The sequence below is a fragment of the Engraulis encrasicolus genome, chromosome 24 (genome assembly GCF_034702125.1).
Source record: "Engraulis encrasicolus isolate BLACKSEA-1 chromosome 24, IST_EnEncr_1.0, whole genome shotgun sequence".
Lineage (NCBI taxonomy): Eukaryota > Metazoa > Chordata > Actinopteri > Clupeiformes > Engraulidae > Engraulis > Engraulis encrasicolus.
In genome coordinates, this window is record NC_085880.1 from 42,731,745 (window position 1) to 42,747,676 (window position 15,932).

Here is a 15,932-nt window from a genome sequence, read left to right on the forward strand (position 1 = left end):
GTGTAAACAGTCATGGCAGGGTAAGTGGTTAGGGTGTCAGACTTGTAGCCCAAAGGTTGCCGGTTCGACTCCCCCATCCTCCTCCATGATTGAGGTACCCTGAGCATGGTATCGTACCGCCACACTGCTCCCTTGGGGCGCCATTGGGGGCTGCCCCCTTGCAAGGATGAAGCATAAATGCAATTTCATTGTGTGCAGTGAACACTTGTGTGCTGTGGAGTGCTGTGTCACAATGATAATGGGAGTTGGAGTTTCCCAGTTGGGCTTAGTAGCTTAGTGTAAACAGGTATTAAGGGCTCTGAGCTCCATGTTGACACCATACAAACAGGGCCGGATTAACGCACAGGCTAGATATGACTGCAGCCTAGGGGGCCCCACCTGCCCGGGGGCCCCTGATTGGCCAAAAGTGGAACATTTTGGAAGATGCAATATTGAAAAAATCATCTGTCATGTTGAGTATACTTAGACATGTTACCCTTACTTTCCTAGCTTGTAATTATGACACTGTCTATGTAAATTTGTTGCGAAATTTGCCTTCCAGGGGGCCCCAAAGCAACCTGTAGCCTAGGGGCTCCAAGCCATCTTAACCCGTCCTGCATACAAAAGCAGTCAACTTCAAAATACCACCCCCCCTGCCCCCGTGTCTGAGATTTTGTTGATCCATCTAATGTCTGCTTCTTTGTGTAATAAAAATTACAACGTCATAGTTTGATAGGCACATTTAGAGGACCAACCTCTCATTTTTATTGAAAACAACTTTGTTAACAAGAGGGTTTCGGTCAGTAAACACTGATGTTTTTATTTGAAAACCATTATCAAAAGCTCAGCAAGCTGTGTCAAAAGCTACAGCTGGCATGATAATTGTAGGCCTATTTCAGAGTAGTGCAATGCTCCTGCACTAGGACAGTCACTGTGTTTCCCACAGTCCTGCATGTTAGCTGTTCTTTTAGAGGTCATTTGTGCACGTTTGAATTGCCTTACCAGATTTTCAGCAAAACATACGTTATATAGCCTACAGCAGTATTTCTCAACTGATGGGTCGCGACCCAAAAGTGGGTCGCGGAGGGGCCATGGGTGGCTCGTGGTTTTTAATTCTAAAAAAAAAAATCCATATTTTGATGGGCTAGTGAACTCTGTGTCATCTGTCGTCATAGATACAATCTGAATGTTTATGCGAGATAGATAGCGTGCAACCAGTCATTTGAGTCTTGGTTACACATTTTTAGAATTGCATTGAATTGACTTGAACGCTAAAAAAATTGGGTCGCGACCGAATGAGAGTAGAAAATGGTGGGTCCCAAGACTGTTCCAGTTGAGAAGCACTGCCCTACAGTAGGCCTACTAGCCTATATCCTAATGAATAGCAGCATTGAAATGAAGTCAAAGCTGGTTCCAGAGCTAGCATCAACACAGAGATCCCCTTCCATGCAAGTGAACATTAGCATTCCAACAATCCAGTAGTCCAAGTCTGTTAACATTTCTAGATCATCACAACTTCAAAACTTGAAAATAATATACTGTACCCTTTTTAACATAGTCACATTTCAGTACCATTTCCTTACTTCCTTTCATACATATCTCCATTTAGGCAACATCATTGCACTGTTCCTCCTTTTTGTAGTCTATGATAAAACCTTCACCTAATAAAAAAGTTAGCGTTCAAAACTTCCTGCTGCCATAAGTGCAATTAGCCTACAATTAACCTGCAGTTAACCCCTTTTCCTAGAAAATCTTTGTTTACTGTGATTCAGTGGCATTGAAAGTCAATGAATGAGATTGCGTCATTTGATATTAGTAACCTTAAGTTCCCTAATGGTAGCCTATGACCTGTAAAACGGAACTTGACTGAAAAGACTCATTAGTGTGAAAGCCTCTCAGAGTCTTGTGTGCAATGAGTAAACACTGTATAGTATACTATGTATATTGTCCATGAAAAAAGCAAAACAACTTCAAGTTTAGCATGCCCGCATCCATCCATGCAAAGCACCCACACACCTTGGTAACTATCCTGCTCATGTTTTCTTGTTTATGAGATTGCCAACACGTTGAAACAGTCGGCCGAGTTTGTTGTCATGGTAGTGGTGGCTGTTGTTTTGGTGTTCTGGGGGATTGGCGCGGCGGTCAACATGGTCCCTTTTGGCCGAGGAGGCTGAGCTCCTGTGCCGATCGCTAGCTTGGCTGCTAGTCGTGCTGCTAGCGTGGTGTTGCTGAGAGTGCCTGAGTGGAAGCCTGTGCTCATAGCGGCTGTTCAGTCGGCTCTCTCCGTTCTCAAGCACCGGCCTCATGTCCGGGGCTCTCGAGGCACCCGACCTCACGCTGTGGGTGTTAGACCGCTGACTACCTGTAGACGATCTTCCCACGCTACTACTACACTCTGCAGCCATACTATGATCAAGCCCCTCCGTGCTGAAGCGAGGTAACGATGAGCGTCCATCGTCATCGTCGTTCATGATGTCTCTGTTGATGCTGCCGGGGGTCTTTGTGCTGCGAGACCTCCATCGAGGGCTTCCAGAGGACCGTCCGGAGGAGCTAGCCGTGCCCCGGCTCTCCCTACCCTGCTGTCCCTCACCCCCACCTAGCTCCTCCTCGTCCACGAGCGTCTCTGTACTCCCCTCCGTGGATCTGTGGCGCGACCTGCTCTTGGTCTTTGGCGACGAAGATGAAGACGAGGCGTCTTTCTTGTCAGATATGTTGAGGAGCGATTTGATTTTCCTGGAGCTCTTCTTGAAGAACTGCGGCGAGCTGAGTACCGATTTGGGCTTGGCTCTCTCCTTCTCGCGCATCGCCAGGAGCGTAGAGGAGGACGTCCTGGAAGGGGAGTCCCGCCACGACGAAGGCTCAGCGGCAGCGGAGGGTTTGCGGCTCTCTCTCTCCCCGTTGAAGTCACAGTGCGAGACGGATCTTTGATCCGGACTGAGGTTGTGGTTGTGAGGAAACCCCCTGTTGTTTCCTCCACCAGTCTCTTCTCGACCACCGCCGTTTCTTTCCTCGCGTTCCCTCAACACGGCATACATGTGGTTTGAAGTTTCCCTGTACCCAGCGACCATGTTAGACTTTGGATCGGCAACGCTGTGCCTTTTAAAATGGTCCTGGTCCAGTTGGTGGATGTCCTGTTCCCTGGTGCTCATCATTCTACCCCGCGCCCTGCCAAGACTGGCGTAGGAATTTAAATAGTCTCTCGGGGAGGAACCGTTCCCAGCAGATGGCTTTGGGTCATCGACCAGACTGCGTCTTCTCAGGGCAAAGTCAGTGTGCATCGCTCTGTAGTTCAGCGGCTCGGCGGGCTGATTCAGCTTTATTTGCTGGGGTGACAGGGGCCGCGAGTGGGCACTGGGGGGCGCCATACGGTTCCTGTACGGTTCTCTGCCCTGTTGAGAATTCGAAGAGCAACCCGTGTACCCGTTCACCACCTCCGTTTCATGCTCGGGAATGACTGATGTGAGGACGACGGAGGACCTGAGGCGAGAGTGCAGGTGGGGCATGTGGGGCTTGTGTTGTTGTTCGGGCGCCATGTCGTACGGCTGGTCCAGGTACTCCTGGCTCTCCGCTATGGGGGCGTCGCTGTTGTTCAGGTAGGACGTCACCCTCCAGTCGCGCATGAAAGTCTTGGACATCTGCTCGAAACTGGGCATGTTGTGCTGCGAGGAGACAAACTGTTTGACGTTGCCGTGGTACGACTGCCGCATGTTTGCCGTGCGGTGCATCTGGTCCGGTCGTGGCTGTGGTGGATGGCGCGGATCGTTGTACCCACTGCCGCCGGGAAACGGGTTCCTCACAGGCGAGTCGTATCCGCCTCCCCCTCTGATCCCAGACGACACGTTCCAGTTGCTGACTCCGTGCCTCATGTAGGGAGGGACGTACGAGCCCTCCTGCCTCTCCCCGGCGTAGCTGTGCCTCTTCATGTAATTCGTCGTGTCGCCCGGAGCAGCATAGCCGTACGGCCGTTGGTGCATCATGGCCGGATGTTGACCGTACATCCGGTCATCATCATCGTCGATCTCCTTGATGTGTCCCATGATGTGAGGAGACTCCCGGCCGAAGCCTTGCCGACTCTCGCAGGTCTGCCGGTAGACGGCATTGAGGGAGTGGCGCAGGTGATGCTTCCGCTCGAAGGACTCCAGTTTGGAAGTCATCCCCCTGCTGCTGTCCCCAGGTGGGGCCTCGAGAGGAGCCAGCTCAGGGGGGACGATGGAGCGGGCGTAAAGAGTTCGAAACTCCTCGTCGTATGAGGCCACCAGGTGGCCTGTGATGACCTGCACCATGCTGAGGTTGATCTTCTCATAGGACCACATGAAGCTGCATGGGGAAGAAAAACAAATAAACAGAAGAGACGTCATTGTGTGTTTTTTTCCCTTTTTTATAGCCAAAAGAGAGAAGTGTTTGTGTAACAGACAAAGACATATACAGTAAGTTCAGTGTTGCCAGGTGTATGATAATAATCGTATTTGTACCACAATTTTGTTACGATAAAAAACACGATGTGCGATAATTTCAGAGTTGTACTTCAATTCATTTAGATGCTTTGAAACAACAATTTGAGTCTTGTACGATAATGTCCTCCCAAAAAAGCCCCCAAAAACGATAATTTTGAGGTTTCTGTACGATAATTCAGCATTTTCCATCTGGCAACGCTGAGTATGTTCTACATGTATACTGTATGGCGTGGCAGAGTCCTGCACGGGTCCATTTTTTTATACCCGGACCCACCCATACCCGTGCAGTGCATTACCCACCCACCCGTAAACCCGTGGTAATTTCAAAGTTAAACCCGTACCCACCCGGACCCGTTAATATTCTACCCGTTACCCACCCGTGCCCGTGAAAAAATACTTCAAATGCAGTCAAATTCAGATGCAGTCACGTGAAAGTGACGAAATAGCTACGTGACTGATGTCATAATGGCTGCGGTGATATCAAAAAATAGGTAAAATAGATAGATAAATCTAAATAGATAAAAATCTAAATCTAAATAGATAAAAAAGAAAATAGCCTCCTAGTACTATGACCATTTTGATTGACGTGCTACCCGAGCTACCCACCCGTATTTTAACCTACCCGCCCGCATACCCACCCGTGAAATTTCGGAACGTTAAAACCCACCCATTTGGGCAACTATTTACCCGTACCCGCAGGACTCTGTGGCGTGGGTGAGTGCACATGCTGTGCGTATGCACGTGTGCGTGACTTTGTGTACATAAAGCAGAAGCTCATAAAGTCCATGTGATGGTTTTAGAGGGCATAATGACTATAGATAGCAGGCTTAATTACTCCTTATCTTGTCGTTTTCCTTCCTGTTAACTGTCTTTAACAAGCCATGGGAGCACTCCTCGAGAAAACGTTACAGAAATGAGGTCAGACATGACACGTGTTGCCAGATTGGACAGTTTCCCGCCCAATTGGGCTGCTTAGGACGGTCATCTTCAGGTAAAAATGGGTAAAAAAGGGCATTTGGGCGGGTTTTTATTTTTTATGGGCATAGACATCAATAGATTGTAGTTCATATTGGGCTGGATCGAGCACTTCCAGGCGGGTTTTGAGTATTTTTAGGCTGGAAATCTTCAGTCTCATCTGGCAACCAGCAGTGGCTGGCGCCTCCTTATCCTTCTTAAGCCTGGTTTAGACTCATCCTGCAACTGCAGCCTATGTACACAAACCAGCCACCACGCCCCCCTCTGCAGAGTTGAAACAACCCCTTGCAGCGCTGAACATATGCTTCTCCAAGGCTGAATTTTTCATAATCTGCTGCCACCCCCCACTGACAGTGCGTCTCCTGTGTCCTGCAAAATCGTTGTTGTATGAGTAAAAAGAGGCCTTTAGCTGTAGAGACTCACTAGTTCGACGCCCTTTCGATACTTACCGCTTACGTCATACTAGGGCTGCACAATTAATCGAAAAATTATCAAAATCGTGATAAAATAGTGAAATCGAACTCGTGATTTTAATCGTGATTTAATCGTGGCAATAGTGACCTACTTTTGAGAGCGTCCTTGAAGCCAGAACATACTGACAGGCTGGTGTTTCTGGCCAGAAATCTGTCCACTTAAGTTTCATGCTATTGTCTTAACAAGATTATTACAATTCATTTTATTTTTCTCATCTCGTATGTAATTCATTCTTGGTTATATTTCAGCTTGTTATAATTTTCAAAAAAATCTGCAAAAAATCAATAATCGTGATTAATAATCGTGATTATGATTTTGACCAAAATAATCGTGATTATGATTTTTTCCATAATCGTGCAGCCCTACGTCATACGACCCTAAACCTAACCCTAACCCTAACCTTAAACCTAAACCTAACCCTAAACCTAACCCTAACCTTAACCCTAACCCTAACCTTAACCCTAAACCTAACCCTAACCTTAAATCGCTTGTTTGAAATGTTTGATTACCATGTGAAGTACCGAGAGGGCGTCAAACTAGTGGGTCCCTTTACTAACCTGTAGGATCCAAAGAACACAGTCCTGCAGTCCACCAGGAGGAACCTCTGCTCCATGCTGCCGTGAAACTTGGCCCCCGTGCGGCACATGTAGTTCTGGCCCTTCACCGTGCGCACCCGCATGTTCTGAGGACAGAGAAGACGTACAGTCAGAACACACAGGCGCTGTTACATGGACATGGAAATGAGGTTTAAAACCAAATCTCAAGGCGATTGCTTTGTATAATCCCATGGTCAAACATTGGGCTGGAGGAGTAGTTTTGCATGGGCAGTGTGGTAATAGTGTGTCTTGTGTGTCTGTGAACACTAGTATGTGTGTATCTCTTCAATGTTGCTAACCATGGCCTCGGGTTTGGAAATGTTCTGCTATTCAAATCGGTTTTCATAGCTGGAATGTGTCCTTGTAAAGTATCAATACAGTATTTGGAAGTTGGAAGAAAACTCTTCACAAATATACTGCACACTGTTCCAAAAAATGAAGGGAACACCAAAAAAACACAAAGCAACTCTCCAAGCCAATGATACTTCTGTGATAACAGCCTGCCCAGTTAGGAAGCAACATTCACTGTGAATCCATTTTGCCTACCGTTGTGCAAATTGAACACGCAATGGGCAGAAATTAGAGGTAATAACCAAAATATGCCCCAAAAATAATTTGTTATTCCGCATGTGGCATCCACAGACCATCTCTCAGCATGTGTGTTGCATCCCAACTGGACAGGCGTGTGTCTCAGCTCTCCATTGATCTGGACATGGATTGCTTTGTTTTGGTGTTCCTCCTTTTTTATTGGAGCAGTGTGTATTGGTTAGAAAATAATGAATCGCAAACACCCGAAATAAATACAGCTTGTTGGTGTGATTAATGAACATTATGACAATGCGGTGCGTCCAATGTTCTGTCTGTTTCAGCTGTAATTAAAGTGAAATGTACGTGGGTGAAATATCCATTCTTAATGTAGCCTCCGTTACATTAATCTACAACACAAAAGGACAACTCATGTCCACAGCTGAGCTTACAGTAAGCTTCATAATTGCTAACACTGAGCAGCCAAATGATGCGTGGGAAGAGGCAACAGACAGTTGCTGTTGTTTCAAAGGATTAAAAGTCAATTTGGTTATGAGTTATTGTCATTGGAATTGTAGTAGGACTGAAATACATCCCGTATATTACTGGCCTGTAGTGGGTATATGGGCAATAAGCCAACTTCATAATTGACTGCATTTGTAATAAAACCTTTTTATTGTAATTAAACCTTTTTAACCATAATTGTCTCCAGAAACATTATTTGCAATCTTTTTTTTCCTTCATCTGGCCACATTTTTTTATGTATGTGACCAGCCACAGGAAAACAGGCCACAAGTAATCCTATAGACATAGGCTACTGTATTGAGGTAATCAAAGTTCCAAGAATGCAGATTCTGAGGCTAACAATGATACCTTCCACATGGGAATCCGGTAATATCTGAAGAATCTTTGACATCCTGAATGTGCTCACTTCTTAAAGTAGAAAACAGAGAATTCAGCTATGAAACTTCCTCTTGCCCATAGAACCGATAAGCCTAAGCCATTTTAAAGACAAAATACAGTATATGCTTTTACACAAAACAATACTGTTTTTCTGAAGCATTGAGAAGCTTCTTTAAGATCTTCAAGATCAATTTGCACATCCTGCAAAGAAACAAATAAATGAAAAAAACTTTACTTGCATGTTTCTCGGTTTTGCTCTGAGGGACATGTTTGCCAGATGTTATGTGACTGATCAAATATTTGCTATATGGTAAGCAAAGACGATTGAGGAAATACTATCAAAGTCACTCTCCAATGGGTCTTTTCACTCTGCGGCCATCTTGGTGACACCTCAGGGCAGCTATTTCAGATGAGTAAAACCATGGACATTGAATGGGGAAAACAGGAATGGGAAAACTTAGCGATACACAAACAATATGGTTGGAATCGCAATGAAAAACAGATTATAATGGCTATTTAGGATTGGCTGTATATGTACAGTATATGAAAGTATGCTCATTTTGAACTGCACCAGTGCAGCACTTTGCAACAATATGCAGGTTGTAGGATCAAGTGACACGGACTCTGTAGCAACCCTGTGTGTCATCTGGGGCTGGCCGGCAGGAGATATTCTGAAGGCATACCGATAACGTTTGAGCAGTCATAAAAGCTCACAAATCGATGTGGGGATATGGTTGGATAACTGCAAGCAACTGGCTCAGCAAGCAATTGGCTCTCGTCGGCGCACAGGTGGGAGATGTGCAGGCACATGCCATATGCAGAGCCGGATTAAGATGGTCTGGGGCACCTAGGCTACAGGTTGCTGTGGGGGCCCCCGGAGGGCCAATTTCTTGACACATTCACATCGACAGTGTCATAATTACGAGCTAGGAATTAAGGATTACTTTACTGCCAACTGTACTCAAAACCACAGATGAATTTTCAATTTTGCATCTTGTTACAGGTCTGCAATTTTTCACTTTTGGCCAATCAGGGGGCCCCTGGCAGGATGGGGCCCCTAGGTTGCAGCCATATCTAGCCTGTGCGTTAATCCGGCCCTGGCCATATAGGCAGTGGGCCAAGAATCATAGCTCATCTAGAAAATGAGTTTCGTTGTGACCGTTTAGTGGCAACTTAAAAACATGTTTTCTTGATCAATTTGGGGGTGCTGAATCCAAATCTGCCTGTTGCCACGGCGTCAGCCTGCACATTTGGCCACCACAAGGGGCGCTATATTAATTTTTGCTTATTTATGGGTAGAAACAGAGTTTTAAAGTTTTCCTTCCTGTTCAGTAATAACATTTTACAGACTGCTTTGTAACAACATTTTCCATGAAGTTTTGGACCATTTCTTTACTTCAAGCCATGTTTTTCTCCAAACATGACAGTTGATTGGTTGAATTATAGAACAACATGCATTGCATATACATTACAATCTAGACTCAAGATGGAAGAAGATACTAAAATATGACTGTGATGCAGGATATTCTTTGCGCGTCATCATGGCTCCCTATGCGGGCGCCATTGAACATTTGGAACGCCATGACCTCTTTGAAACTTTCATATCCCTTGCCAGTATTAATTATGGACTTTATTAACTGCTACGTGAAAGTTTACACGTTTGCAATGTGTTTCATGCCTTGTAATCTAGCATATGGATGCACACATTAGAGTCACAAACCCTATATTCATATTCAAACATTTCACGCACGCATCCACACATTCTTAGTTAGAACAATTGTACTACTCCCCTACAAAGGAAAAAATAACTCAGCTGATCAAACTGTGCAACTGAGAGAAGTGACTTCCAAGTTTTTTGTTTAATCCTTATAATTTCTTTGAGTTCCGACACAGTAGTGGACGTACAGTAGTTGCTGTTGCCCCTTGTACTGCTGCAGAGATCTGAATTACTATTTTCTCAATTGAATAATTATAAATAATCATTATAATAAAAAGACCACGGCTATAAGATTATTGGTAAAATGGGCTCTGCATGGAATAATGATGACACATTGATACAATTGACAGTATGCAGGCCTATTGATACCAAAATTGACCTTTGACCCATAGTTGGCGCACTATTACTGGATATTCCACCTTGTGTCTATCATTCTTGTGTCAAAGGGTCACGTAAAGACAACATGCTAAAACTGACGTGGTGATTACTTGTTTTGTGCTCATAGTTATGACAAGCCATAATCTTCTAACCCTCTACTGCACAACATTGCCCTCTGGCAACACAATGTTTTTTAAAGCCTCATGTCCAGTGTGTGCCTCTTTACATTATCAAAACCAATCAGAATGTTAGAAAAGACATGAAAGAACAATTTAGAGTGGTTTGGATGACACTATGTTGTAGTATTTGAAGGTGGGACTTCCTCTTGGGGTGCGAAGGACACAAGATCTTTTGCATTATTAGTGTAACTAAACATGATAAAATCATGAAATAAAAAATAATTTTATACGCACAAGGCTGTATAGAAGACTCTTATCAGGTTTTAAAAAGGGTTTCCCTTTGTGATTGTTTGGAACACTTTGTCTTTGCGTTGCCTCAAGGCAATGTTGTTCGATAAAGGGGTACTTTCTTGGGTGACTTTGTTATTATTGTTTTGTTTGTGTGTGGTTGTGTAACCACATCATCACATATATTTTATGCAGTAAAGACAACAACTAAATGTTATAAAGTACTTTTTAAAATTGGAAATATCTTATACATATCTGATATTTTATATAATTTATACACATTTTGACAAACAAAATGAATGTAATAATGCTTTATGGATGAGCGCATCAGGATCTGCATGCTAGAGAAATTTCATCTGAAGTTAGGTAGGACAGCAATGTCAGTGATGAACATCTAAATGTAGAAGAGAGGGAGTTATGGTAGAGGAGGGGAATAGGGTATTAACTACTGCTTATTATTCCTCTAAATATGGGGGAGAATTGTTGTATCCAGCTTCAAACTCAGACCACCTGGGTACTACAATAGTGGTACTGGGTAGGAGCCTACCTAAAGAATCAGACTAATTGATAAAGTCAAAGCACACTAACTGTTGTCTCTATATATTATAGTCTCTTTCTACAGGATGTTAGTCAACTCTGCGTTCCTGCTTGGGAAGCACATCTTTTGTGCACGCAACTCCCGCCATACTTCATTTATTCTAGGCTTCACTCATAACTAGGGTCCTGAGTCCAGGGCCGGCCCAAGCCTTTATGAGGCCTTAAGCAAAATTTCGTCTGGGGGCCCCTACCACCACCTACTCATCATCAGATGCTTTGTAAGCTTCATTTACTTGCACAAGTGAGGGTTAGGAGCTGAGGACATACAGTAGGCAGGCTGTCTGTAGATTATGTGCCCATTTGGAGCAAAATTTCCCAGAAAGCCATTTATCACAAAGGAATATCTTAGTTTCACTTCAAAACTATTACTTTTAGTTATATTCTGCATTTATTGTAGGGTTTGTACAATTAAATGTGGTACATGAAAAAGGACGTTGTATCCACCATCATTGAGGTGTCCCCCGATATACAGCATAATTGCTCCCATTTCCATCGAGGCTCAGAAAGACATTTTGGACTGGGGAATATAGTATAGAGTTCATTTCTTCCTGGAACTTTGCTGCCCAGGGTAGGCTGGTGACGGGGCCCTAAGCCACTGCATAGTTTGCTTATGCCTCGGGCCAGCCCTGCCTGAGTCCTACAGATTAGCCTATCCTTGTAGTCACTTGCACGGAATTATGGCTCACATGCAGTGGGGGTGTCTCCAATGGCGTATCTAAAAGCAATCCCTCTTCTGACACCAGCAAATGGGGATAACTTTGCTTGTCCAGCTTCAAACTCAGGCCCTCGCGGTGCCAAATGTGCAATATGACCATCACACCAAGCAGCCAGTCTCATTAACATGACATTTAGGGCACACACACACAAACCTAGTAATGATCATTCCATCACTGTGCACCTCTGTTTTACTTGAGGTAATAGCGTGTTTTGTTCAAATTTTAAACTGAATAAAAATAAGAATATTGGGCCTACAGGATAAATAATCAAAAATAAAATAAAATATATTTTATCAATAAAATTTCTAAAAATGAACTAAAAAAAATCATGCGTAGCCATATTGTGTGCAGTAGAGGGCTAATTATCAGTAATGTCAAGCAATGTATGTTGAGTTCAAATTAATTGTTAACCTGTGGTACTTTTGTTGCCATACCATCTTCTTATTTTACAACATCAAAAAACTTTTCACAAAGTATGTTTAATAGAATATACACACTAACTTCATCCTTTTTTTCATAATATGAAATACACAGTAGCTACAGTGATTTCAAGCAGTTCATTCACCTACCACATGGTGGCGCTATGCCTAACTGCCATTTCACACACAGAGAAATGTTGGTAGGCATAATACACAGTAATCTGGGAAGTTTCACACTTGTGAAGCACTCCAAAAGGAGTTGGTGACACATTTCCTGTTGAATGGCCAATTTTAATTAAATTCCCACATTACCAAATGTCGCTATTTCAACCTTTGTTTTTTTAAATCAATGTGCAACTTTTGACGATGGCAACACCTGGAATATTGATTTACGACTATCAAGTACTTATATCAGCAAAAACCAAGTTGCCACCTGATCACTCCGACGAACCTGCAAGATAGGATTTCTGGCCCGCTGCCTAATATGGGCTTTACGTATTGCCCCCGTTCATTTCTATGGGCACTTTCTGATATGTTCGGTCTCCTCCTATAGAAAGTGTCTCTGATACTAGAGGCATGCCTGCCTTCTGCCATTAGAGCCATACAGTACATAAATGTGTCAGGGAGTCGTTGAGTGACAGCTCTTATGATGTGGTGTGGGAAATGGAGGTCCAAATTATTTGTCAGTCAAATCATACCTTGAAATCTTAAAAGATGAGCTCAGAACAACTGTGTGAAGGACACGGGTGTCATAGTTATTTCAATTATGATGTGAAGGACAGCAGCAGATTTTTTGACGATTATTTTCTACTCAAAAGTGACACATTGTTTTGGATAGTGTTGTGTGTAGTAAAAGAAATAACATTGAGAATTCATCTAGCTGAAAACCTCATTTTCATTTTATCATAGGACACACAGAAGCTAGGTATGTTTACCTAAATGATAGGTTATAGGAGATGAAACCCACACAGTGTTCACCGATGGTAGTTTTGGCCGTACTAAAAATTCATTATTTTTTTTTTTTTAAATACATTGCTTGCTCCTAAATGTCAATATATGAAGGGTTCAGATGCAAAAAAATGCAACTCTATGCAGTCCATGTAATATTGGTTTTCAGTGTGTGTGTGTGCGTGTGTGTGTGTGTGCAGCGTGTGCGTACGTACGTGCGTGTGTGTGTGTGTGCGTGCGTGAGTGCATGTATGTGTGTGTGCGTGTGTGTGTGTGTGCAGCGTGTGCGTACGTACGTGCGTGTGTGTGTGTGTGCGTGCGTGAGTGCATGCGTGTGTGTGTGTGCGTGCATGTGTGTGTGTGTGCGTGTGCGTGTGTGTGTGCGTGCATGCAGATGTCATACATACCCGTAGCTTGCAGACTTGGATGTCTTGGCCCTCGGCCATGGTCAGGAAGCTCCTGTAGTGAGAGTGGTCCAGCAGCACGTACACAGACACTCCCCTGATGGAGGCATCAACAATCTCCCGGAATAAGTCCACATCAGTGAACACGTCCATGGCAACCGCAATAACCTGTACAGGACGGAAACATGGTCAAGTGAGTCAGAAAGTAAATAAATGGGGGCGCTGTGGCGCAGCGCGCTAAGCCCCCCACATTTGGGCTTGCTTGCCCACGGGGACCCCGGTTCGAGTCCGGCCGGGGTCATTTCCCGATCCTGTCCCATCTCTCTCTCCCAATGGTTTCCTGTCTCCTCTCATACTATCCTGTAACAATAAAGGCCAGAAAGCCCCAAAAACTACTTTTTTTTTTTTTTTTAAAAAAGAAAGAAATGTAACGAATGAAACCTCAGTAAATGGCCGAATGAAACTACTAGACGAGGTATGCTGCTCAGAAGAAATGTGAAATTAGAGAGCGGTGTGTCACTGTTTTCAGAACACCAAGTATTCCACATCTGTCTTTAAATTGATTGTGTTTTTTCATATTTCACCATCTTAGACAATGTGTATAAAACAAACAAAATGTACATTTTTGCCCCAAATCATATGGTATCTCATTATATAGACTCCTATATTTTGTTTTGAACAAAGCCTGTAGCTCGTGGTAATGTCAGCAAGGCCGGCCCACAGTGTGATGATCCAAAAACTCAGAGAATGTGCGCACATCTCAGGTGCTGGACCAAACAAAAGATCACTGAAAGGAAAACATAGGCCTAGCTCTGCAACACTGATCGATGCTGCCTGAAAAAGTTAAAATTTTGTCTGAAAGGAAGACTTTGTATGAAAGGAAAATAATGGTCTGCAACGCTGTTCGACGCTCCAGCGAAGAGTGTTGCGCTCCTATATTTTCTCTTCATGTGATGCAGGCCTGGACTGGTAATCTGGCATACAGAGGATTTTCCCAGTGGGCCGGTAGTCCTCAGGGGCCAATGCTGTTGTTTTTTGCTTGTTTCTTCATTTGTTTACATTTTTTTCCATAGAGACCGACCCTCAATTCAGATGGGGCGCCCCATTGGCCTGTCTTAGAATTAGGCATTGGACTGAACGAATCAAAACACTGTATTGTAAAAAAACAGGAGGCCGTGTGTGTGTTACAATATGCGACCTTGCCTCCTCCACTTGCACTTGTCTCCTAGTCCCGCCTCCTGGCCCCTCCTCCGTGGAGAAACCGATAAAATTTCCCAGCTGTCAGCCTAGCCACAACAACTTTTGTGGGACTGTTTTTCATTCACCATCCCAATTGCAAATGAGAAAAAGACGATTTTGCAAGATATTAATATATAATGCTGTTGTCAGTGATGTCATCATGACATATTACGTCCTGGTACAAGGAGACAAGCACAAGTGGAGGAGGCAAGGTCGCATATTGTAACACACTCCGTGTGTGAGGGGCAGGTCTATGCCAAGATGCCCGGGCCAGTTTTCGACCCCAGTCAGCCCTGGTGATGAGTCATCTCCATTCTTCAGTTTGTTTTGATCCGGGTGGATTTACCAGCAGGTTCACCCTTTAATCCCCGTGCAGCACAGAACCAAACACTGAGACTGGATGACCAGCGACCAGCACTGTGGCTTACAGTCATCTTTCACAACGCACCACTTCATATGTAAACAGGGGAGGAGCAGAAATGTTAGGGCCCAGGGGCGTAAAGTATACCACCGCAGCCCCCAGTGAGGCAGAGGGGCCAATACGAGGCGGGGGGCCCCACATGGGCCCTTGACTCGAAGAAACAGCCCCCCTACATATGATATTAGGCCCTCTTTTTTCGTTTGGGGGCCTATTCTTGGTAGCTTGCAGGGGGGCCTGAAGTACTTGCGTTACGCCAGTGTTGACCATGGGGAACACATATAAAATAAAATCATGTGCAGCTAGGTACTTACATTTTAATGATTGTAATTTATTCTGTTCTCTTCTGTTCATTCTGTTTTAGTTGTAGAGGTAACTGCACTGTGTTTCGTACACAAAGATACTTATACTGTAATTGATTCTAGTGTGTGAGTGCATGTCATTGTGTCTCTACATTCATTATTAACATCTGTGAAAATTACATTACAGCAAAAGTATCTCAAGGATAACATAATTACCCTTCCTTAATATACCTCCACAATTTAATAAAACATGGTTTGCATTATATATTACCATTAAATTATTAATAACTAGGTGGCCTTCAGCTATGGACAGGAAACGCATAGTTTCTCATAGACATCAATCAAACAATTATTAACCGGCGTAAGGTAAGATCATAATATCTGTCCACATTAATGAAACTTCTCCTTTACAACAGCCACAGTGTGACAGCTGTTGTTTACCTACGCTTGTAAGCTATTTCTTCCTGCCAGAGCAGTTCTT

At 44.0% G+C, this 15,932-nt stretch overlaps 1 protein-coding gene across 1 annotated transcript in view; it reads right to left on the bottom strand.

Annotated features, from left to right (window-relative positions):
* Window positions 1–1,309: 1,309 nt before the first annotated feature.
* fam83b (family with sequence similarity 83 member B) overlaps window positions 1,310–15,932 on the bottom strand; it is a 30,762-nt gene continuing 16,139 nt past the window's right edge. The window contains exons 4-6 of the mRNA XM_063190849.1: window positions 13,496–13,660; window positions 6,440–6,564; window positions 1,310–4,296 (exon numbers count right to left, since the gene is read on the bottom strand). Of these exons, the coding sequence (XP_063046919.1) occupies window positions 2,013–4,296; window positions 6,440–6,564; window positions 13,496–13,660 (2,574 nt within the window). The 3' untranslated portion in view covers window positions 1,310–2,012. The remainder of the gene's footprint in view (window positions 4,297–6,439; window positions 6,565–13,495; window positions 13,661–15,932) is intronic.